Source organism: Dendronephthya gigantea, unplaced genomic scaffold (genome assembly GCF_004324835.1).
Source record: "Dendronephthya gigantea isolate DGI-Jeju-01 unplaced genomic scaffold, DenGig_1.0 000163F, whole genome shotgun sequence".
Taxonomy (NCBI): Eukaryota; Metazoa; Cnidaria; class Anthozoa; order Malacalcyonacea; family Nephtheidae; genus Dendronephthya; species Dendronephthya gigantea.
The window spans coordinates 419,805-444,686 of record NW_021163173.1 but is presented as its reverse complement, the minus strand read 5'-3'; the positions used below and the strand labels follow the sequence as shown (position 1 = coordinate 444,686).

Below are 24,882 nucleotides of genomic sequence, written 5' to 3'. Positions count from 1 at the left end.
TGGCAACTCGCAAAAACCACGCAACACCCCACGCGCGCTAAAGCAAAAAGTGAAATCACGTGATTGATATTTAGATATTTAGTTATAGTTATATTTGACATGACAACCTTTTCGACAACAGCTGTATATATAATCTATATATATAATATATCAACTCAAGATAAGCAAAATAAATTGCTCATCTGCCGCTCATATAACCCCAGGTACAACCCTGCCCAAAAGTTCCTAATAAGACGAACCCTATAGGCGTAGCACAATTTTTAAACGCAGTTACATATTGCTGTGACAACCCTGGGGTATCGTTTGTATACTACAAATTCCTAAATTTTCTAATAAAGTTACAGAAGAAGGTACGGTTGCCTAAAGTGCCTAAAATCATCAGACCAGGCAGAACGCTAGATCTAGTCTACAGTCTTGGGCCAGTTGTATAAAACTCTTTATAACTACATTATTTTCACATAGTTAAATCCTAGTTAACTCAGAAATACACGACTCTGATTGGCCGATTCTGTCCTTAACTACAGTTAAAGTTAATTAGTTGTATATACAACTGGCCCTAGACGGCTGGTTATTAAACATGCTTTATACGAATTCCATCGCCAATTTAGATACATACTTTTAGATACGGAACGTGGTGGTAACAGAGGAAAAAAAAGGCCTTTTGATTTTGACGATATAACGGAGGAAGAAGAACGAGATGAGGCGACAAAAGAAAGGTTATGTATTTGGTTTAAGATATTTGCGGGCAACAACCTTTTTCAATCATTTGAAGGGGTATAAATTACTTCACCAGAAATTCAAGACATGAGAGATTTCCGAATTCGCAATCAAAGATGGCTGCTTTGTTATAATAGACACAAGTCAAAATTTGCAATTAAAGCAACTACTATCTCACATATTATATATCTTACATATTACATTATTGGGGAACCTCATGGCTACCCATCTTTTTGATTGATCAAAAAGAAATGAATCTGAGACAAGCAGTTTCAAGTTGTCTGTTTCAACAGTCTGTTTTACATTGACTTTCAAGTATTTTTTTCGCTTCATGCATGGTATTAGAATAGCGGCAAATTCGCGCATGTTTCAAATTACCATTTTGATTTGTTCCTCTAGTAGTGAGATAGAAATGCAAAACCTGCTGGCCAGCTTTGGTGGTAAGTACTTAAAGGGACACTTTATGTATCCTGAAAGATTTTTGTGAGAGGGTGAGTGATTTTATGCATGACCTATAGCTGACATCCGTAAGAACATGGCGAACAAGGAGAAGAATGTTCATAAGTTTACAACCGGAGCACTCAAGACAACTGACAAAAAAGTTGGTGAAATTTGGAAGAAACAGAGATTAGACAGGTTTGCCGGCCTATGTCGAATTAATTATGTCAAATCATGTGAGGTGTTTTCTACTCTGCATGCACAAACCGAATATGATAAAACGCGCAATGCCGTTGTTCAAGATTGTAAATGAAGAGTAAAATATATTTTTATTAGATTACCGATTCTATAATTTTATCTTAACTCTCTTCTGAGAAATCGGGCCTAAGTAGTGGTCTTGGTCCGGGCACCTGCACTAGTTTCCTCATTTACCGAACTTTTGGAATGGCTCATTTAAGACTGAGATTATTTATCCAGCTATACTATATCCTCATAGACTGAGATTATGAATAACATCACCTTTAAACTGACAATTTGATAAAAAGGTGGCAGCATGCCGATGAACAATATAAATCTTTGCATGAATGTTTCCTATTCAAAGGGCATGTGACATTACGGGATTCGAACGCCTTCCTATTATGTCAAAACCATGGGTCCGTAGAATTGACGTGACATTGGCATTGTAACCAGGCATTACATTCAAACAAGTTTAAAATGAATCATCTTCTATTCTATGTATTAAATATTTATACGTTATTGTTTAGCCAAGTATGATGCAAGAAAGCTCTGTTTGATTTTTACTAAATTTGTTTTTGCGACACGCAGTATTAAACTACATAATTATATATAATGTTTTCCAGATCAAAACTTCTGGAGGAGTTTTCAAATTCTATAAATTCTGTCACGCATCAATGTGACGCGGATGTTGTGACTATCAATGAAAAAGAGAAAGAGTGGGAGGTACACGTTATTACTCTTCATATTTGAAGTATTAACAGAATGGATTTTTAACTAATCTTTTGGAATATCTTACATCGCCAACAACCACATGCATATTTCATGTGGCCAGCGTGATTATATAAACTTCCGGCATGCATAAAACTATAGTGTATTAGGCCAACGTTATTAACACAGTATATACAGGAAGCAGTCGTCTCAGCTATTTTACGTTTTTAACACCTTCAGCGCACGACTTTTAGCCATGGCATTGGAGAATTCTTATCGCAAACTTTATGGGACTTTTATAGTGTCTCCAGGGTGTTAAGTGACAGATGTCATCGTTCACCACTTCCCGCAAATATGATCGGATCCGTGTTGTAAATTGCTAATAATGTACGCAATATTTTTCAAAACTACTTTCCTGCAAAGCTAAATTAGGCAATTAATTTTGAATGATTTGTTTCTGAATTTTTTAACATGCTCCTACGAGAAAGGCATTGTCTTTTGCTAGTACAGACTAGTGATTTTTTGTAATAGACCTTTTCGGTAATTACGTCACAGCATTTTAACATCATAACTTTTAAATTTGGAACCACCAAAAATGAAATGGATTTCAAGTTTTATCTCACGAGCCACGTGCAAAGATGCAAAGCATCCTTCTTCTACACATGAATGAATTTTTTTTGTTTTGACCAATAAATGTGGAAATAACCCATAACACGAGAATGAGGCTGAGGTGCTAAGACGAGCCTCGTTTCCGCGTTATAGCTTATTTCCATACTTATTAGTCAAAATGAAAAATTCTTTTTCATGCACGGGTTGTATAAGGATGTTTTGCATCTTTGCACATAGTTTGTGAGAGTAAAACTTGAAATCCATCTCATTTAAGGTGGTTCTAAATTTAAAACGATAATGCTGTGACGTAAAATTTTACCGAAAAGGTCTATTAACTCCATGAATGTTTTTGTCGATACACGCGAAAGCTAGTAAATTCCAGGGGCCGGTTGTTCGAAAGATGGATAACTTATCCAACGGATAATTCCTATCCAACGGATAAATCTGCTATCCAGTGGATAGTTATCCATTGGATAAAAACGCGTTGCACGAAGCGTGGATAGTGAAGTGGATAACTATCCAATAGATAAGTTAAAATTTACCGGAAGAAAACAGGATTATCCTGAAATTTCGTACCACAACGTCAGCTGTTGCTAAGCATTTACAACATTGAATTCATATGAATGGAAAAGACTTGAACAAGTGATTTGCTCGAACATTGCACTTCACATCATAGTCGGGTTTTATTAATTAAACACATTGCAATTTTATTCCATGACCTTGTAGCGCTTTGCTATTCGGTTCCATAGCAAATTTAGGAACACTAATGTTTGTGAATGAAATTGCTTAGACATTAGCAAGTTTCCTTGGAATAGGTTGAATCTTTCTTTGCATATTCGCGTTTATAAACTGATTAGAAGCGTATAGTAAATTTACCGCCTGTTATAAATGCGAGGATCTCCAAAAAATCGCCGCTCGGAACGGAATGTGTAGGCAACGTGAAACGCTGCTGCGACAAATTGCACTTCGAAAACAATTCTAATAGTGAATACAATCATGATGTGTATTAGTTTGTTGAAACACAGTAACAGGAATATGGCATTTTGTCCTATTTTATATAAATGTTTACAGTGTTACCTTGTATCTTTGCTAGTGGATTTAAACCACCTCCAGACCTTGGATAAATTTATCCGGTAGATAGCGATTTTTGTCCGCTGGATAAAGTTATCCAAGCTTCGTGCAACGCAAATCACACGCTGGATAAAACGTATCCGTTGGATAGCGACTTATCCGTTGGATAGCGACTTATCCACCTTTCGAACAACCGGCCCCAGGTGGCTTAAAGTTTGTCTGACCGCGTCTAAATGCCAAACAACCCCCAGCCCTGTCCCTATCAGGTGAGTCAATGAACCAGAATCCAAACATTTGTGACGATATTACAAAATTTATGAATCGTACAATATTCATCCAAATTTTCTAGAAAGGGTTCCAGGAAATATTGAATGGCGTGCACCAACACCGAATAATTCAAACTCAGCGCATCAAAACGCTCATTCAAATAACTAATACACTTATGAAGAGTTTTGAAGACTTGGAAAATTGTCATTGTGAACAACAAAGCAACGTGCAAGGGGAGTTGAAGAAGGACATGTCACAGTTGCAAAAAAAAATTATGAAGGAAACTGTGAGTATTTTTCATTGGATACAATTTTAATAAATGCGTGTAATATTGCAATCAATAATTATTACCGCTCTCATTTTAGCAACAGCAAGAGTTATCGAATGTCAGAAAATCTCTTCAAACTATGTTGGCCCATGTATAGACGTTGGACGAATACTGCAATTGTTTAATTCTTCTAAAATGTATTCGTAAGATCTCGTTAAAAACATTTAAATAATTATTGTATGTTATGTTGGTTAATAATTAATTTAGACAAATATGTTAGCGATAACAAATTTATTAAAGAACGACGTTTCGAAGTCATCTTGACCTCATTTTCAAGTTCAAATGATTGCAGAAAACGGTTGACTTAATTATAAATAGCGTTTACATATTGCGCAAGCAAACTAATTTGTCATTATGTCAGTTAAACGTTCTTAGGCCTCTAATTATATATAATTAGTATAATTTTAACATGCAAATTGTCTGATAAACAACAAACAAACAAACAACAAAGCAACATTACAACAAACAAGTATGCTAACAGAAATTGTTAGTTAAATAGTTTCGAGCATATCGAGTCCGATTGTTTGTTCAAACTAGGCTTAAGCTCTTTGATAAATAGCATTTCATAGAGTAGGCATTCAAATTTCCCCCGACATTTTCTCAACACTTTGAAGCTTTTCTCGATGTTCTTTGTGTCCTCGCCGTGCTGTTCTGTCATATGTTCTCCGATAACTGACGACTTGTGTTCATCAATGCGTTGGTGTAAGTGTCGGCAAGTGTAACCGACATAATCTGCGTCGCACAGATCACATTTAAAATGATAAACAACGCATTGCTGATTCACAAGAGGCGGCTTTGTTTCTGCGGCTGGAAAATCTGCGGCGATCTTCCTGCTTGTGTAGACTGGCTGTATTTGTTTACCGATGGTCTTGCCGAGATTACGAAGTTGCCGTCTCACCGAGTCTGCCGATTTCTGGTCTTTAAATGGCAGTATAACGCGCACAACATCTGGTTTGGTGATTCTTTCCTCGGCGAGACGATCGTCGCTCTCGCGTTGCTGGGCAATGAACTTCGTTATGATGTTTTCAAGCAAGGATATAGGATACCGCAGACGAGTGAAGGTTTTCTTTATGCGTTCACATTCTTCGGTGAAGAACTTCCATGACGATGATAAACGGAAGGCACGATTGAGCATGGTCAGGACGAGCGATTTCTTATACTTCACGTCTACATGACTATCATAGTGGAGCATAAGGCCGGTGTTCGTTGGCTTGATATAGACTTTCGTTTCAAACCGACCGTTCTTATTTATAAGTGTCGTGCCCAAGTAAGGTAATATACCATCGACCTCTAGTTCCATGGTGAATTGAAGGGATGGATGCAGACTGTTGAGGGTGGAAAGGAATGCTTCTGCGGAGGCAGTGCTGCTTTGCGATGTGATTGAGTCATCAACAAACCGGTGGTATAGAGAAGGCATCAGAAACAAAGCCGCCTCTTGTGAATCAGCAATGCGTTGTTTATCATTTTAAATGTGATCTGTGCGACGCAGATTATGTCGGTTACACTTGCCGACACTTACACCAACGCATTGATGAACACAAGTCGTCAGTTATCGGAGAACATATGACAGAACAGCACGGCGAGGACACAAAGAACATCGAGAAAAGCTTCAAAGTGTTGAGAAAATGTCGGGGGAAATTTGAATGCCTACTCTATGAAATGCTATTTATCAAAGAGCTTAAGCCTAGTTTGAACAAACAATCGGACTCGATATGCTCGAAACTATTTAACTAACAATTTCTGTTAGCATACTTGTTTGTTGTAATGTTGCTTTGTTGTTTGTTTGTTTGTTGTTTATCAGACAATTTGCATGTTAAAATTATACTAATTATATATAATTAGAGGCCTAAGAACGTTTAACTGACATAATGACAAATTAGTTTGCTTGCGCAATATGTAAACGCTATTTATAATTAAGTCAACCGTTTTCTGCAATCATTTGAACTTGAAAATGAGGTCAAGATGACTTCGAAACGTCGTTCTTTAATAAATTTGTTATCGCTAACATATTTGTCTAAATCTATATCAAAACGTTTATTGATAAAAATAATTAATTTGGTAAAAATAATCGAATAAAAAGTTTATAATTTTTTAATTGAAAATATATCGTTTCAAACTATAGTCATGCATCATTTGTATACAGTTCAAAAGCGTTTTTACGATATGTACATATACATGATACCAGAAGAATAAACGCTGCTTTTCAGGAAATTTGTGTTGAATTTCACAAAATGTTGGTGAGTTTAAAGCGAGGGGACTAAGGTTGTTGCATGTCGAGTAACATACGTGATTGGAAAAGAACATTTTAGTTGTTTGTTTCTCCCAGGCTGTCTGCATGAAGAGAAGAAGATTAACCCATTATTCAGATCAAGAAAGTTGTATAATCAATGATTGTGTTTATAGTTGTTAAATACACCAAAATAAAAAGGTTACGGCGGCCCCTGCATGAAGGTTAATACCATGCACTTTCTCCAGGCAGACGTCAAAACCAAACAAACTTTAATGTGGAAAACATCGTCTTTCTACAAGCAACTTAACAAATTTATATAACTATATGCATATAACTGCTCTGTTCTTTCGAAAACTACGCAGACTTGGACAATGTTGCCTTCCATTGCGTAGTGTAGCGGATGAAAGGTTATAAAATCAATGCAAGCAGAATTGCCCAATCATCACAAGCATTGATATTTTAGAATATGAATTAACCTTGGATCCTAACTGAAAATGCCTGAGCTTTCCGGATATCTCGGGTTAGCCTCTTGACGAAAATGTTACACAGTGGTAAAATGAGATTCTGCATGTTGATCTAACTATTTTATTTTATCAAATTTGTTGGCAAAGCCTTTGGACAATATTTACAGAGAAGATAAAACTTTACAACAATTTTAAACATATTTATGTGAAATTGTCAAGAGTATGTAAGTACTTTAGTAGCATTAAGTAGTTGTGATACGCAGTTGAAGAACTGAAATGATGTTCCTTTCACTTTACTAACTGCGGACTGCGAGGCACCATCCATAACCATATGATAAAGATCAGCATGGAGCTATATAGATAGAATCGGAACAAATGAACAGAAGTTTGTAAAACATTGCATTACAGATCACAGTAGACTATATACATAGCTGTAGGAGAGTTTTTGATTCGCAATGTTTACAACACTCGCAGCCGTGTTGTATTGAATATGCAACAAACAAGTTGTGAAAGGAATTTGTAATAAATAAGATTTGAATAGATATGCAAATTCATTTGTATTTTTCTAATACAACTACTACAGGGTGAGTCAAAAAAAACTGACACCTTTGAAATTCAAATTAGCTGCAATGTGTCTGTAATCGGCTGTAATGAGACGGAAGTTGCCTAAAATATCTTATGGGTATACGAAGCATATCAAATAAGTGAACTATTAATTAAGTAGAACGTAAAGTTTGTTCCCTTTGGGAGTTAAAATGCATTCTAAGCTCTGTAATAAAAAAGAACGTGGAATTACTTCAATTGGTTTAAACACTTTCGCATTAATTAACCACGTCTTGTTGATTGTACACAATGGGAATCATCAAATTCCAGTTATAAGTTCGCGGCTTATTTGAATTTCAAAGGTGTCAGTTTTTTTTTACTCACCCTGTATAGTGTTTGTAACTGATTAGCATATCTATTTAAACTAATTTGTATATGGGGTATACAGGGTGTGCATGTGACCTAATTCACGAAATTTGGTTGGGTATAAACCTCGTTAATTATTCATGAACTTCACAACAAATAACCATTATCGTTCATTGTGAATAACAGCAAAATTGCTATAAGTTCTCAGGTTTTTAAGATACCTATCTCCTAAACAAGTTCACATTTCAGTCGAGCAAAAGCCATTAAGGGGAACAAGAGAGAAGTAGAGAAGTTGGGACATGTTGCAGTGCTCGGAAGCTTTCGTCCAATTGGATAATGCTTTTCTATGCTTTCTAAAGAACGAAGCTATGCTATTGGTTGAAACAGAAATGTATTGTAAAGTTCAGCCAATGAAAATCATTCTTGAGAGGAGCTGCGACACTACCCGAGAAGTTCACATTTTCCTTTAAAGTAGTAAATTTCTAATGGTGACATCAATAAGTAAGATACACCACGTAAGTATTTTATTAATACTGCGAAGCTTTCGGTTCGTTAACCCGGGCCTTCATATTGCACTGATGAAAGCCCGGGTTAACGAACCGAAAGCTTTGCAGTATTAAAAACTTAAGTGGTGTACCTACAAGCTAATTTAAATTTCCCTCCAACAAATTCCTCATTTTATTGGTTAAGGATGATAATCCCATGTAATTCTTTAAATTTTTCACAAAATTTATATTTTGTACCTTTGTATTTTCAGCGACGTCATCAGAAAACGTCTCATCAAATTCACTCAATTTCAATTTACATGAATTTTCATTACTCGCCATGTAGATAAACCAATCCTCCTAAAGATAGAAGAAAATCGTCTTAACCACGTATACTAGCTGCAACACTTTACCTGCCGTTAAATAAATCTATTACTGTATCTTTATGAACGATACAAATTGTTATGAAGCAGGCTCTGAATAAAATGAGCATGGTTTAGGGTGCGAGATTCTCTCTCGTACTCATGAAGAGTGTGGCATATATCAACAATGGGTCTAGAAATAACAAACTCTTTGCACTCACCTCCAACGGTGGTTCATCGGCCTCCTGTTCCGTTGCCTGAACTATGATCTTCTCTTTTCCACAATCCGAATTCCAACGACTCCAGGAATATGCAAAAGCTGATGCAGTCAGAGATATCTGTTCATAAATATTCTTTTCAAGCGTCGATTCCTAATATTTGGAAAACGTGTCAAAAGTTGACCACTAGCACGAGATTGAGATTGGCCCCAAAAGGTCGTATACCTTGATGTTCAAGCTAACATATTTTTCGGCGTCAACTGCAGGAAACACATTCACGCCTGAAGCCTTCAATCTCTGAAACAAAATAGACAGATTTCAAACGTACGTCAATTGTTTCTTTAAACTTTTTAACTTTTTAAAATGTATTTAAAACTTGAACAACGGACAAAAATTAGGCAGAATCGTATCGAACCTTTCTCTCCTAAACAGTCGGGTAGAAACATAGGCAGCGCGGTCAATACGGTTACGTCATACTAATTTATGTATACATTGTATAAAGTATGACGTGACCGCATCGACCAGGGTGCCTAGAACAAGGGACTTTAAATAAAGGAATACGCCAATGCACGTATCGTATACATGTCATATCGGTGGAAAACTCACTCAAAGTGTAAGTATCCATTGATCATTTTCTAATTAAACTGGTATTCTTGTTTGAAAGATTTATTTACGATATACCTTTATGAGATCTTTGGGGTTCATCCATTTACCACGCAAATGTCGTAAACGTTGTACGGAGTCCTCGGCATGAGCCACACAACAATACGAATCCTGTGCACAAAAATGCAATATGAATGCATGGAACGAGAGAAAAAACGAAGTCTTTAAACACTATTAACCAAAATTTGACTACAGTGTGCATATTATAGTAGACTATTCCAGCAATATTAATTTGATCCTATTAAAAAATGTATAACAATAAAGTTTCTAACATTAATTATGAGTTATGATCTATCATCTCTGATTCATCCCAGTCATGAGTGGTTAACTTTATGCCGTCACAACTTTTTTACGATTTCACTGCTTCACCCTCCCCAGGAGAGCCCCTCTTCGGTAAATTTAGTTCTACAACACAGCTTCTATTGCTTATTCGAAGCTCAAGATGGGACAAATTAGTGAACGAGTAGTAGTAGTTCTTTTTACCTTGACTTCAATTTCCAGATCAATAGCAGCAGCCACGATAGTGAAGATGCAACTATTGAGACCATGTGGACGGATTTCCCAAGATTGAAATGGCATGTTCAAATACAAATCCTATATTAAAGGTACCACATACGGCTAGCCATAAGCTCTGTGCAGGGCGGTAGCTGGAATATTAATTGAGGATGGGAGTCCATATTCATATATTCGTCCTATGCCCGACTGATTTCTATGAAAAGCTATTCATTGTACCTACGGTATGTAAACATAAATATATGAACATGCACCCCCCTTCAATTAAGCGGTCTAGCTACGGCCCTGATTCTTAATTCGACCTGATTGGATCGAACTAAATTTAATTACTAAGCTAAAATGAGAGGTGCTAAGTTAAGATTAGGGTTTTAATGTAGTCGGCGGAAAATTTGCTAATATTGCAACAAAAGTACTGTACCTGAAATATAGCGATAGGTGCAAAACGGTTTGTTTTGAAACGCAACATGTTGGTCTCTTGAAGAAAATAGAAAAATCAAAAGTTTATTATTGATTCGAACTACAAATCCAACAGGTGCTGAATGTTCCTTAAAGTGCCCATGTCATAAAATTGGAATTTAGATTTTTAGAATCTTTGTTTGAAATGAGTTAGTAAGTTCTAAATCAAAACTGAAATTGGATTTTTATTTTTCGAGTTATTGCCATCTAAACATTGATTTTGGTGGAATGAAAACTCTGAAAACCGCGCAAATGAGACTGGTGCGAAACAAGGTGTTTGACGTCACAATAGGAACTCGTTCGACGCGACAATTTAGTAACTCTATTGCATAGAGTAATAAGTAGAGGCTAACTGCGCAAAAAAGTGGTTGTTCTTACTTAACAGACAATTCTGTATAAAGTGACTCATATATTATCAAAATGTGTTGTGAAATGGCTTTAATAATTGTACGTTCCTAGCAACAGTCGTGCAATAATTGCAAATACGCCATGAGTCATGACCAATTGATTCACTGTGTTGTAAACACGTTAGGCAGTGTTTAAGTTAACAGATAAAGGATTTACCGAAGTAAATAACGTCTCAAAAGATGCGAGTGCGCAGATTTTAGTAAAGACAGCTAAAGAATGTTGGTAAAAAAGATGCCATAATAAAAGCGAAATGTACTGGGTTATATATACACATGATTTGATATGTTTCTTTTGCGCGAGACGTGTTAGATTTCTCAGTTAATATTGATAAGTCTCTCATTGAACTATTTTTTTTGAAAGCGCATGGGAACTCCATGCACTCATACTCTAGCTCAGTTGATTTGTAATGAAAATAAACCAGAGAATCACACAGGCATGCGTGACTTAACTACACATAAACACATTGTAGAAATACCGGCACTCATGAGCCACAGGAAAACCTCATCATAATGCTATTATAAATATTTATATAGGGCAGTAAAATGTATTGGGGGTCCGCGTCCGCCTTTTATCTACACCCGGGTGAACTGTATGTGCGCAATTACGAATGACGATCAACTAGGACGAAACTTTAGAATTAAGTTAAGTACAATTGCCAGATTACTACCATAGAATCTATTTGTAATTTGAATACTGTATATCTAGCGTAATGATATTATGTTCTGGGGTCACGGAAAGCAAGTCGCGCAATCAAGATAATAAGAAAACATTTGCTATTTACTGACGCCTACGATCAAGTCTTCGTTGTAGTTTCGATGCCATGATCGTTGCACGATTGCTCCATTTCGCGATAGCTTTTCAGCTTATCATCGGCATCTGGTTCGTTAATGTATGGTCCGAAGTGTTCTTACTGCCTGACAAGGCTGACATTGAGCCGCGTTCGTGGTCTTAACTTTTGTTTTTTCTTGGCATTGCATTGGCAGGAAAACATTCTGATCGGTGTCATTCCTTTGGTAACTTCTCAATAGCTAAACTTGATGAAGACATATTTCTGCCACGTTTAATGACCGAATTTAGCTGGCATAAAATCGCTTCTCTTGTACTACATACTATTATTTATCTAAAGGCGCAATATGCGAGTTCCTATTGTGACGTGTTAGTTACCAGTTTCCGACAGTCGCGGATTTCAAAAACTTTTGCCGTTAAAATTTGAAATTTTCAAACTTTATCGCTTTATTTCTCCGCGAAAACAAACTCAATTTCAAATGTGATTACTATTTTCATAATCTACGTTTCACGGCAATTCTAATGAGATAAATTCCAATTTTATGACATGGGCACTTTAAATCTAAGATTATGATTGAAGTAATATTTGCAAGGGTTAACAGACAGACATTAGTTCAAGTGGAGCGTAGCAACGATTTATATAATTAAACTTACGGTCATTAAACTGAATGTCACTAAGACCATCCAGTCTCCAATGGTTCTTACTGGCCTCCCATCTTGCTACTTGAGGTTGTTCGAAATATGATACATCCGCTGGTAATCTGAACAAATATGTAATGTTCCGTTACACGCCTAAAAACGCTCAGGTTGATGCAAGTTGATACAAACAGGATGCAGCAATGTTGTGCTGCCCACATTGTTCAGAGTTGTTATCAATATTGAACAATATTGTTACACCCGATTCAATTTCAACAATATTGTTCAATGTTGATAACAACTCTGAGCAATGTCGGCAGCACAACATTGCTCCATCCTGTTCATATCAACTTGCATCAACCTGAGCGTTTTTAGGCGTGTAGGACTAGGAGGTCTGATTTGGTAGTTATTTCAAATCATTCAATAACTGAATGTTGCAAGTTAAATCAACTATATGACTTTCATAAAAAATCCACACCTTAATGTTACATGTATCGGCGCATTTCCCGCGTTTGCCTTCTGAGCCTGTGTTTGATCATCAGCGGTCTGTTCTGAATCTTCATTGTTGGGAAGATCATTTTCTGATGACGTCACATCCTCGCTCTTCTTGGACTCAAAAACATAAGGAATTGGGACCAGCTCAGGAGCAGCAACTAAATAAAAATTACAAACAAAATTTGCTACGTTCAACAATTAATTCTGAAGCACCTTATAGACTGGTTTCATCTTGGCAATGAAAAGAATATCTCTTGAAAGAGCATACCAAAATTAGTAAAACTGCTAGGTTTGGCGTCGAAATGTTGTTAGCTAAGTACTAAAAATACAGCCACGCGAAGTTTGCAAATTTTGCATACTTTTGTATTACCGCCGAAAGTACTTAATCATTTCCGCACGTAATAAAAGATAAAAAAATTGCCAACTTCGCATGACTTTTTTTTCGCATTTTGAAAACTATTGCAACTAAACTTTGCATTTACACTAATTTTACTTTCTTCTGATTACTTCAATCAAACATTAGTCCAAAGCGCAAGTCATCCATTAGCAAGACTGTATCGAGCCTTTGTAACTGGCGTCATAATTCGTAACGAAAATAAATTACTTCCACGAACATCGACAGCAAATTTTCATATAACTCACTGTGCTGTATGACCCAATTCTTAACGGTTTTTGGTTGAGGAGGTAATTCAAAGAGCTCAATATAAATGACTTTGTCGGCTGTGCTAAATGCTCTCAAATCAACAACATCGTCATCGTCATCTTCATCGAATTCAACATCACCAGCTGTGCCTGGTTTCGCCGGATCAGTGGCTGGATCTTCCTCGGCTGTTTTTTGATCATCTACAAATTACCAACAATAGGTTATCCATGCAAATCACTGGAAATCACGTCGGTTGAATTTTGCTTCTAATCCCCGAGCCGGTGCGAAGCACCGGGCGAGGGTACTAATTCCGCCCGGAGATTTTGATTACGCCCGGGAATGCAAATGCGAAATGAAAGTTGTCCGCCATTATGTCATGGACGTTGGGCGTTTTTGTAAGTTATGCGCATGCGTGAGTTTAAGACGAGTTAAAACTGGTAACCAGCAAACGTTTCCAAGCGTGCGATTGGCTAAATTAAAATTTTGGTTCGCGTCAGCATAACTGATATTTTGAATTATAAAACTTTTAAAAATATCTTTTTCATTTGGATGGTTTTGAAAATATACGGAAAAATTCACTCGTAAAAATGATTAAAATGTAAAGTAGATGATGCTCTCGGATAATAAAACTTTGATTCAAATAGATGGTGAAAAATCTACGATTTTAAAGCATTTTTGGAGTGTTTTTGAACAGGTAAATAGGTAGATTTTGTATTTTAAAGCATGCAAGTATTTCGTATTATTAAAGTTTAACTTGTAGATTTATCAACAAACGTACGACACCTCTTTGAATTTATTCGTCAATTTCGTTAAAATGATTTTGATTGGGAAAGCATTTATTTTTAAAGGTCAATCTGTTTAAAAAGCAATTGAAATTTCGCTAAAAATTGTAGTATTTAAAACTATTCGTAGCACAATTTATAATGAATTACGATTATAGTTGAATGTGATAGCTCGAGAGTCGACTATATAATTGTACCAAGATATAGGATTTTACTTATACGGCTTCGATCATTCAGCAGAAACGAGTATTATAGAATTTCAGTGATGGAAATATAAGTTTATTGCTTCAGGCGAGGGGACTTTGCATGCAATGTATTTCTAGTAGATGTATAATAGCAGAATATTGAAAATCGCGGGCAATGGTGGGATTGAATTATGTTGTATGAATACAAAAACAAGTTGATCAAGCATCAGCCCAGCAGCGCACTGGGTATAATGAATAAGTGAGGTTTAAGGACCATTCCTCAACCTTTTTCAGGGGGAAGGCCCTAAGCTAAATAGGGCCGTAGCAAGAAACTTAATTAGGGGCGGGCGTGCATATTTATACATTCGTCTTATGACTGACTGATTTCTTTTGTACGCTATTGTTCCTATGATATGTAAACATGAATATTGAATATAGTATACAGCATAAAGCGGGTTTGTAGCTACGGTCCTGAAGCTAAATCAGTTAAGGACGTAAGGTTATCCAAAAAAACCCCAAAATCTAATACTGCACAACCACAAACTCAGCACACCAGAAGTTCCAGAGGGAAGGAAATAACGATCATGTTACCTGTGTCTTGTTCGGTTGTTTCTTCTGTTTTATCCGTTTCGGTGACGCTCGCAGTAGGAACAGGTGTTTTACGGGCACTTTTATTCCGACTTTTTCGACCGGATGTTGAAACAGAGGCCGAGAGACGGGAGGTTGCCCTTTTTGTTGTGGAGCTCTGAAATGTGAGTGACAAAGAATAAAAAAATTCAATCCTGATACAGGTATACGTTCTCAGAATGAACATTTCAAAATATACAGAATACTTCTATCACCTTTTTACGGCTGCGTGAAGAAGACGGTGGTTTGGGTGTTAGGGCAGCACTGCTCGGTTCCGGTGCAGGTAAAGTATTTTCGTCAATCTCATTTTCCTTCGAATCATTATCAACCTGCGTAAATCAAAATGAAAAAAAACATGACGTGTTTGTGTGCATGCATGGTGTTGTGGATTATGGTGTGATGTGGTGTTGTGGTCTGGTGTGGTGTGATGCGATGTGGTGTTGTGGTCTGGTGTGGTGTGGTGTGATGCGATGTGGTGTTGTGGTCTGGTGTGGTGTGATGCGATGTGGTGTTGTGGTCTGGTGTGGTGTGATGCGATGTGGTGTTGTGGTCTGGTGTGGTGTGGTGTGATGCGATGTGGTGTTGTGGTCTGGTGTGGTGTGATGTGGTGTTGTGGTCTGGTGTGGTGTGATGTGATATGGTGTTGTGGTCTGGTGTGGTGTGATGTGGTGTTGTGGTCTGGTGTGGTGTGATATGGTGTTGTGGTCTGGTGTGGTGTGATGTGGTGTTGTGGTCTGGTGTGGTGTGATGTGGTGTTATGTGGTGCGGTACAGTGCAGTGCAGTGCAGTGTAGTGTAGTGTAGTGTAGTATAGTGTAGTGTAGTGTGGTGTGATGTGGTGTTGTGGTCTGGTGTGGTGTAATGTGGTGTTGTGGTCTGGTGTGGTGTGGTGTGGTGTGGTGTTATGTGATGTGATGTGGTGTTATGTGGTGCGGTACAGTGCAGTGCAGTGCAGTGCAGTGTAGTTTAGTGTAGTGTAGTGTAGTGTGGTGTGGTGTGATGTGATGTGGTGTGGTGTGGCGTGGCGTGGCGTGGTGTAGTGTAGTGTAGTGTAGTGTAGTGTAGTGTAGTGTAGTGTAGTGTGGTGTGTAGATATATTTTGTTGTACTGTAGTTGGTGTAATCACAAATTCAACAATAATACGAGAAAACAAATACCATTTCTGTGTTGATCTCGACAGGAGGTTGTTGTGGTTGAACCACGACAGGGGGGACAATCTTCGGTCTTGGATAGAACAGACGTGATTTCTCGGAAAAATGATCGTAGTTTGTAAATATACATCTAACAGCAACGTTGCCCACAGACAGAGGTTTTGGAATGTCTAACGTGATGCCTTTCTTTTCAAAGGTTAATGATTTCAGTCTATACAATGATATATGAAATAACAGGTAAGTGCTATGTCTTTGAAACAAAGAAATCGTTTCTCAGCTGTGTGATTGAAGAGGAAAAAAGACCTTTAGATGAAATAAATTAATTATACAGCTATTTCAATTAAGGTCGTCCTCTCAAAATGTCGGGCTACTACATACTTAAAGCCTTTAGTTAGTTCAACAGTATAATTATTAAGCCTCATAGTCTTAACCAACAGTATATAGATACCTCGTGATGCAAACCTGATACTCCTTGTGTGCTCAGAGTTTATTGTTTAGAGTTTTAAGAGTACAACTTTAACTGAAATAGCTGTATATAAAAGTAATAAAACAATCGTTCTTAATTCTATGGGATTATAATATTTGTTTTCAAACTAACTCTCTTGACGTTTTCGATCGAAACGTCGAAAAATGTTTTTTTGTCTATTGTAGGCAGTTTTTATACCACATTACTCCGAAGTTGTGTAAACATGCGAATACAAACCGTGGGTTCCTGGAGATATTTCCCCAAATATTCAACGTAATAAAACGTGACGTCAACTCGAATTGAATATTTTGCGTGTCAGGGTCGATATACTCATCGGGACACTGGAAATAGAGAGAATACGTGTTGATTTATAACGGAAATAAATTAAATAACGAATGAAGGATTTCATTTAACACGGCCAAGTGTCATTTAACATGATAATAATTTCACGCAAATTCGTGCAAAGTATCAAATATGCATGGCAAACGCTGTGAAAATAAATAAGTTCACGTTTTAGAAGTTGCGTCGCGAAATCAAATTTTCCAAACTTGCATCCTGTTACTTTAATGTGTATGTTTTAAACCCTGCATTTTGTTGCGTGGAACACGTTTTTTTAGAGAACAACACCTCCCGGACGTAAAATCCAACTGCAGTTCGTAACCAAAGTTCAAAAAAATATTGCATTGGGCAATTTTGTAGTTATTTTTGGTACACGCTGTAGTGTAAATATTACATCAATGGCGCAACTCAACACAACCGGAGATAGAGTTTCACGGCATATGTACAGGTCAACGATTGCACTACGCTTTGTCACAAATTCAATAGCTACACGTATGCATACCTTGAGAACGTGCATGGTCGCTTCGTCCAACTTCACACGAATTAGACTTTGAAGGTGACTAATTGACTAAAGAGAAGTAAACACTCGTTGGTAATTCTGACTGGTTGTTAAATCATCTGAATAGAAGTATGAATGCCAAAAATTAATGCAGTGTTAAAGGCAAATTCAAAACTAACAAGCACAACACATTCTATTTCGAGTCATGATTTTTGGTATGTGAAATCAACTAAAAATACTTCACTAAGTCTTTCTTAAACAATACTTTTTGCACAAAACGAAAACACTCCAGGCATTATGGTACACTTGCAAACCTCGTTGTGTTTTTCCACATCTTCTTCAGACAAACCAGGTTCATCGCCAAGAAAGTATTGCAACTCGTCAATTAACTGCACAAAAGACACAAAATCAATATAGAAAAATATTTTCCTGAGGTATTAAAAACGACCTGAGGCCGCAGGCGAAGGGACGTTTTTAAGACCGACGGGAAATATTTTTCTATCCGGACCGTCCAAAACGGTAAATAACGAATTTCTTTTTTTACACAAAAGGGGCGTTCGGTCGTATTATAATTGTGTAGTCAGACTCAGCAGTGGCGACAAAAACAAAAACAATCAAAACCTCATTCGTTTAATTTACTAAAATTCACTTCAATTTATCGTGATAATCATTTGGTGCATATATTTTAAAATAAAAAAATCAAAAGCCAAGTTTGAGAATAAATCTTTAGAAAAACAAAACAAATACGCTTTCGCTCGAGCACAAAATATAGGATTCGGGACCGTCGTCAGATATCGTAAAATTCCGCCCGCCCGCTACAGCCAATCAGATTGCAGGAGAGGCTAGGATAGTATGGTATGGTATAAATAGTATGGTATGGTATGGTGTGGTATGGTATGGTGTAGTATGGTATGGTATGGTATGGTGTAAATAGTATGGTATGGTGTGGTATGGTATGGTATGGTGTGGTATGGTGTAGTATGGTATGGTATTGAAAACGTCACACTACAGCTTACCTTCAAAGCATCATGGCACTCTTGAATGGTCTTATGAACTGGCCTGCTATCAGTATCCTCGCGCCAAAGATTGATATAGGTGTTAATTTCTTTGGTAATCTTTGGGTCTGGACTACCATCACATAACATATATCTTGACCACTAAGATACAGAGAACACATATCTTGAAACTTGAACTAGATATACATATAGTACTCATGCAATCAAACAATACATTTTTAATTGAAATCATATAACGATAAGTTCTTGGTTAGTGATATTGACAGTTGGCTAACGTTTAATTTAGAAGACGATTTCATTTGAAATTATTCTGTGGTTATCCAACCGAGTATGTTTCTCGGGCCTGTGCATGGTAACAAATAGATATAGATATACTGATCCAAAACCCCGACTAAAAAGTGGATGAAGATCTGCCGGTTATACCCGGCTGCGTGGTAACGTGGCCACAGAGAAACTTGCAGTCTATATATGCGTAACCTTTATATAACCTTTTCCAGCAGATAATTTTGCGGAATATAAGAGAAAATACACTCCGAAAATAAACATCTTGTAAACTCAAGATATGAGTTGTTAAAAAACAAGACACAATATTCAAGGTGATATTTCGACTCTATTTATTTTCGGAGTATGTTTTCTCTTATATATGCGAAGCATTGCGAATTTTTAAAACAGCTAGTTTAAAATTGGTTGTCTCAGATACATCTTTTTTTATCAACACTGGTAAATACAATAAAAAAATTGGTTGCTTCAACCACGTTTTTAGTAAGTTATTTTTAGTCAATTAAAAATTTGCCAATAAATGAATCTAAGGATAACCAATTTTAACTTGCCTAATTGGTACTGTTTCACTGGTACGGCGTATTTTATAGAAGCTGGATTATGTTCATCTACTTACCTTTGCATTTTCCCTGTTCCTTTCATCGGTGTTCTTAACTTGGCTGTATTTATCTTCAAGCAATCCATTTAATTCATCCACCTCAGCTTCGTGCGCTTCTCTCTCCTGCAAGGATAGTAAAAATATAGCGTTCACAGTTTTTATATTTCAATTATTACCTGCTATTTTGAGTTCTTATATTCTTTTCAAAAGAAACAAGATGCGCCTGTTCTGGCGTTAACTCCAGCGTGCTGCACGTCCCAGTCTTCAATATAAAGCTTCTGAACATAAACACTACAGTTTATACTCATTGATTTAGAAGCCTTGCGAACCTAAATGTTGCTTGATATTCAGACAACACATGCACCGTGTTTTAAAGTATAGAAGTGTTGTGAACCCGCTAAATGTTGTTCGACATTCAGAAGCACATCGTACTTTAAAAAAGTATAGAAGTTCAGCGATAGTATTAAAATAGAACCAGAATCTCCATGTATTAAATATATTCTTACACCGATTAAATCTAAACTTAATCGAACAGCATCAAAAGAACGGTTTATTTGAGGAATTTCCGTAACATGCGAGCGAGTAGTGCACCACAACACTTGGGAGACAAAACTTTGACGTATATAAATACGGTCACATACGCTCTTCAATGAGCGTCGCATCCAGTGAAGTCCTGGGTACAAATGAGCATTGTAGTTTTCAAATACAAGTATATCTCGCGCCAAAAGACACTTGCGATGACGAAAAATAATAAAAAAAAACAAAAAAAAAACACCAGGCACAGCAGAATATATGAATATGGCCCCCTCATTTAACATTCGATTGACGCCAATGTGTATGTAGTACAGCTACAATCATTTTAATTCCAACCTGTTGAGCTAATCTTTCTTTTTCCTCTCTTTCAAGTTGCTCTCTCTCTTCTCTTTCTCTCTGTTCTTGTTCTGCTTGAAGTCGAGCTTCCTCTAAAACATAAAGCATTAGTATGGTATAACGTCTTAAAGCATCTTAAATGCATGCATCAAATGATTACGTGGTATGACAGCTGCCTAAAATAGACAGATTAATTGAAACAAATCAGGGCTTTTGTCAGTATTACTTTGTCAACTGTCAACGACACAGTTTGTGAAGGTCAACACAGGGCCGTAGTTACAAGCATAATTGGGGAAGGGGTTGTTGCTTATTCCCATGTCCGACTGATTTCTTTTGTACGCTATTGTTCCTATGACATGAATATAAATTGAATAATGTACACCTCCCCCCCCAATTAAGCGGTCTAGCGATACTGTTGTTGACGTTGTTCACCTATAATGGAATTTGTGCATAGTCTTGAAGAGTGAACACATTGTTTTCTATTTTTAATGAGGCTTTTACCCGTTGTAACAAAGAGTTTTAAGTGTGCTCTTGTCTATATATACTAACTCTCGAAGACCGTTCAGTGTTTTCGTCGATTTGTCAGAAAATAGGTCATTGCCCAAAGCCCCCTCTCCCCACACACTTCCACAGCACTGATTAGAAATCTCAATTGGATGTTCTCATTGATTTTAATAATATTGTTTTTAGCTTCTTCAATTTGTGCATGAACCAAAAGATTTCTGTTTTGCATGTCTGCTTTAAGCTCATTAACATTGTTAAATTACTACATACAGGGTGAGTAAAAAAAAGCTGACACCTTTGAAATTTAAACTATGTTAATTTTGATTTACATTATTATTTATTTCATTAGAAATTTATTGTTTCACAATCATTGATCACCAGAATATTAGCATAGTGGGACAAATCGTCAGGCTGGCTACGCTACTGTATATCTCTAAAGGGTTTAAAGCTTAATCTCTTGTGGAAATCATACACATATGAACTAACATTCAAGACTGGAGCAGTTAAGAAAAATGTACATATCAACTATCTATAATGCTATATCCCAGTCATCGGGTTAATTTATTCATATAGTGATAGTGAACATTTCTTAATTATAATGCAGCTAGTACATATATATACGGTGACGTACTATAAGTTATTAATAATAATAAATACCATTAGTATTTAAATACCATTAGTATTTATTTACCTTCTTCTTTAGCTTTTCGTTCTGCCTCTTCTTTCTTTAGTTTCTCTTTTTCAGCTTTACTTAACTTTGGAGATTTTGCCTTACCACCTTTCTTTGGGGGCTGCATAAATGAAAATTTGGAAGAAATGAATGTTCAACTCTTGCAAAAATAACTAATACAATCTATATCACCAGTGACAGTAAAAATCTCAATGTCAACAACACAAACAGATTGTAGAGGCTGACAGTACGAAGGCTGGATATAGCGCTATCCACTAGCTGCCTGCAAAGATATAGTGATTTTTTCAACAGTGATGTAGAAATGCTTGAAAAGCAATAAAGCAACAGATTTTGAGTTAATAAACATTAAATAAAGCCTCCAATTTAGGAATACTGACATTTAATCAAAGACATTGTGCCCAAGACTATACATTTGGAGGGATTTGAAGATTCACATTTATAATTAAAGCTGACTACCATTAATTAGGTAATTCTAAATGATCCCAGCAGATTTTGTCACATCTAAAGCACATATTTGTGCATGATAATGCTCCATTAGAACTATGTATCAAAGGCAGGTAATTTTGTCCAATCACAAAGCTTGATAGTATTTTAATTAGATGCAAACACTCGCAGCGAGTTGATTTTACGATGAGTGGACAAGACCCTTAATCCCCACTGCCTGCATATACAAACAGGGCATATCATATTCCTCTGATGGCTCTGAAGATGATCTTTTGATAGCAACAAAAGAAACTCTAGTATCACTTAAGACAGTATAACACAATTCCTCTCGAATAGACCTTACCCTGCTAGAGATCCTAGTTAGGATCTTACATAAGATCTTGCATAAGATCTTACAATACAATCCTATATATATAGGATCCTATAAGATCTTATAGGATCTTACATTAAGATCCTATAGGATCCTATAAGATCGAAAAAGAACCTTACATGGGATCTTAAGTAGGATTTTAAAGATTCCTATAGGATCCTACAAGTTTCTTAATTAGCTAGGATCCTAGACAGGATCTTATAAATTCCTAAATATTCTTTTAGACTTATAAGAATCTTTCTTCTAGGCAAGATCTTATAAGTTCCTAAAGATCTTTTTAGGATCCTAGGCATGCAGGATCAAAGCTTGATCTTAAACAGAATCTCTTAATTGATGACATAAATAACACAACACAATTATGCATAATGATGTGACAAGCTGCACACCCCCAAGGAAAATTTTCTGGTCTTATAGTATAGTCACAGTAGGAATTTTGAATTTCCTAATTGCCGTTACTAAGACCAGATATCTCTGCAGATGTCACAGCTTGTTTACATCATTATGCATTAAGTCTATTCTCACAAGTCACAAATACTGTAGCACATGAAGATTGAACCTTTGTGCCGCCTCTCTTCAGCAACATTTATAATGACTTAGATATTTGCAACAATAGTATTGGCAAAGATTGGTGGAAAAAACCAACTCCTTCCCTTTCTTGCCAACTATAGCAACTGTAGTTCCTAACTTCCTGCAGACAAGGCAAGCATACAGAGGGAAGTCAGGGCACAGGCCGGGTGATAGGTCCTAGTTTAATTTCTAATACGGTTAAAAAAATAATCTTAGTAGCCCTACTCAATGTTCGGCATATATGTTCACACAAACCAGGCTTAAAAGATATGGAAAGCATTTAAAACATTAGAAACTAGAAAGTCATAAAGAACTCGCATAGTACATTGACTTACCATGTTTTCATCGATGTACTGTACTTAACAGTAAAGCGAACAGCTGTGTGATAGTAGACGATGTAAAGAATTTCATGTAAATTATCTTTAATCAAACTTAAAGTTCACAAAATATCTAAATACGATAAAAAAGATGAATTTCTACCAATATAAACCAAATATTTTGAAAACATTTAGCAGCAGCTCGAGAGGAGTTGCCATGGAAACACGATAGAACCGCGAAGGAGAGACTGGACCCTGATCATTAAAAATAGATCCGCCAGCGTACATGTATCCGGTTATATTTTCATGTTACGAGGGTTCGAAATATACATTACATATATTAGCATAAATTATATGAATTTTATTGTATACACAATATATATACATATATATTATATGGTTATATGGTTATATGGTTATATGGTTACATGGTTGTGGTTATGTGGTTAGTGGTAATATGGTTACATGGTTATGTGGTTAGTGGTTATATGGTTATATGGTTATATGGTTATGTGGTTATATGGTTATATGGTTATATGGTTATGTGGTTATGTGGTTATGTGGTTAGATGGTTAGATGGTTATGTGGTTATTTGGTTATATGGTTATGTGGTTAGTGGTTATATGGTTATATGGTTATGTGGTTAGTGGTTATATGGTTATGTGGTAATATGGTTATGTGGTTATATGGTTATGTGGTTATATGGTTACATGGTTATGTGGTTAGTGGTAATATGGTTATATGGTTATATGGTTATGTGGTTATATGGTTATGTGGTTAGTGGTTATATGGTTATGTGGTAATATGGTTATGTGGTTATATGGTTATGTGGTTATATGGTTACATGGTTATGTGGTTATGTGGTTAGTGGTAATATGGTTACATGGTTATGTGGTTAGTGGTTATATGGTTATATGGTTATATGGTTATGTGGTTATATGGTTATATGGTTATATGGTTATGTGGTTATGTGGTTATGTGGTTAGATGGTTAGATGGTTATGTGGTTATTTGGTTATATGGTTATGTGGTTAGTGGTTATATGGTTATATGGTATGTGGTTAGTGGTTATATGGTTATGTGGTAATATGGTTATGTGGTTATATGGTTATGTGGTTATATGGTTACATGGTTATGTGGTTAGTGGTAATATGGTTATATGGTTATATGGTTATGTGGTTATATGGTTATGTGGTTAGTGGTTATATGGTTATGTGGTAATATGGTTATGTGGTTATATGGTTATGTGGTTATATGGTTACATGGTTATGTGGTTAGTGGTAATATGGTTATATGGTTATGTGGTTAGTGGTTATATGGTTATATGGTTATATGGTTATATGGTTATGTGGTTATATGGTTATGTGGTTAGTGGTTATATGGTTATGTGGTAATATGGTTATGTGGTTATATGGTTATGTGGTTATGTGGTTATATACATTACATATATTAGCATAAATTATATGAATTTTATTGTAAACACAATATATATACATATATATTATATGGTTATATGGTTATATGGTTATATGGTTA

At 36.3% G+C, this 24,882-nt stretch overlaps 2 protein-coding genes across 2 annotated transcripts; both read right to left on the bottom strand.

Annotated features, from left to right (window-relative positions):
* Nucleotides 1-4,862: 4,862 nt before the first annotated feature.
* On the bottom strand, nucleotides 4,863-5,792 carry LOC114537739. Its single transcript, XM_028558830.1, has one exon. It carries the CDS (start codon nucleotides 5,790-5,792, stop codon nucleotides 4,863-4,865), a length of 930 nt encoding a protein of 309 aa, XP_028414631.1.
* Nucleotides 5,793-7,177: 1,385 nt separating this feature from the next.
* Nucleotides 7,178-23,558, bottom strand: LOC114537724 (protein CASC1-like). The gene is made up of 21 exons (XM_028558819.1): nucleotides 23,366-23,558; nucleotides 21,650-21,749; nucleotides 20,455-20,546; nucleotides 19,603-19,707; nucleotides 18,708-18,848; nucleotides 18,006-18,080; nucleotides 17,695-17,760; nucleotides 17,091-17,194; nucleotides 16,394-16,598; nucleotides 15,453-15,566; nucleotides 15,202-15,355; nucleotides 13,643-13,843; nucleotides 12,984-13,158; nucleotides 12,524-12,630; nucleotides 10,638-10,693; nucleotides 10,190-10,300; nucleotides 9,725-9,817; nucleotides 9,269-9,340; nucleotides 9,047-9,196; nucleotides 8,722-8,823; nucleotides 7,178-7,421 (listed from the first exon to the last, which is right to left on the bottom strand). The coding sequence occupies exons 1-21, from the start codon at nucleotides 23,366-23,368 to the stop codon at nucleotides 7,284-7,286; spliced, it is 2,364 nt and encodes a 787-aa protein (XP_028414620.1). The 5' UTR covers nucleotides 23,369-23,558; the 3' UTR covers nucleotides 7,178-7,283.
* Between the last annotated feature and the right edge of the window lie 1,324 nt (nucleotides 23,559-24,882).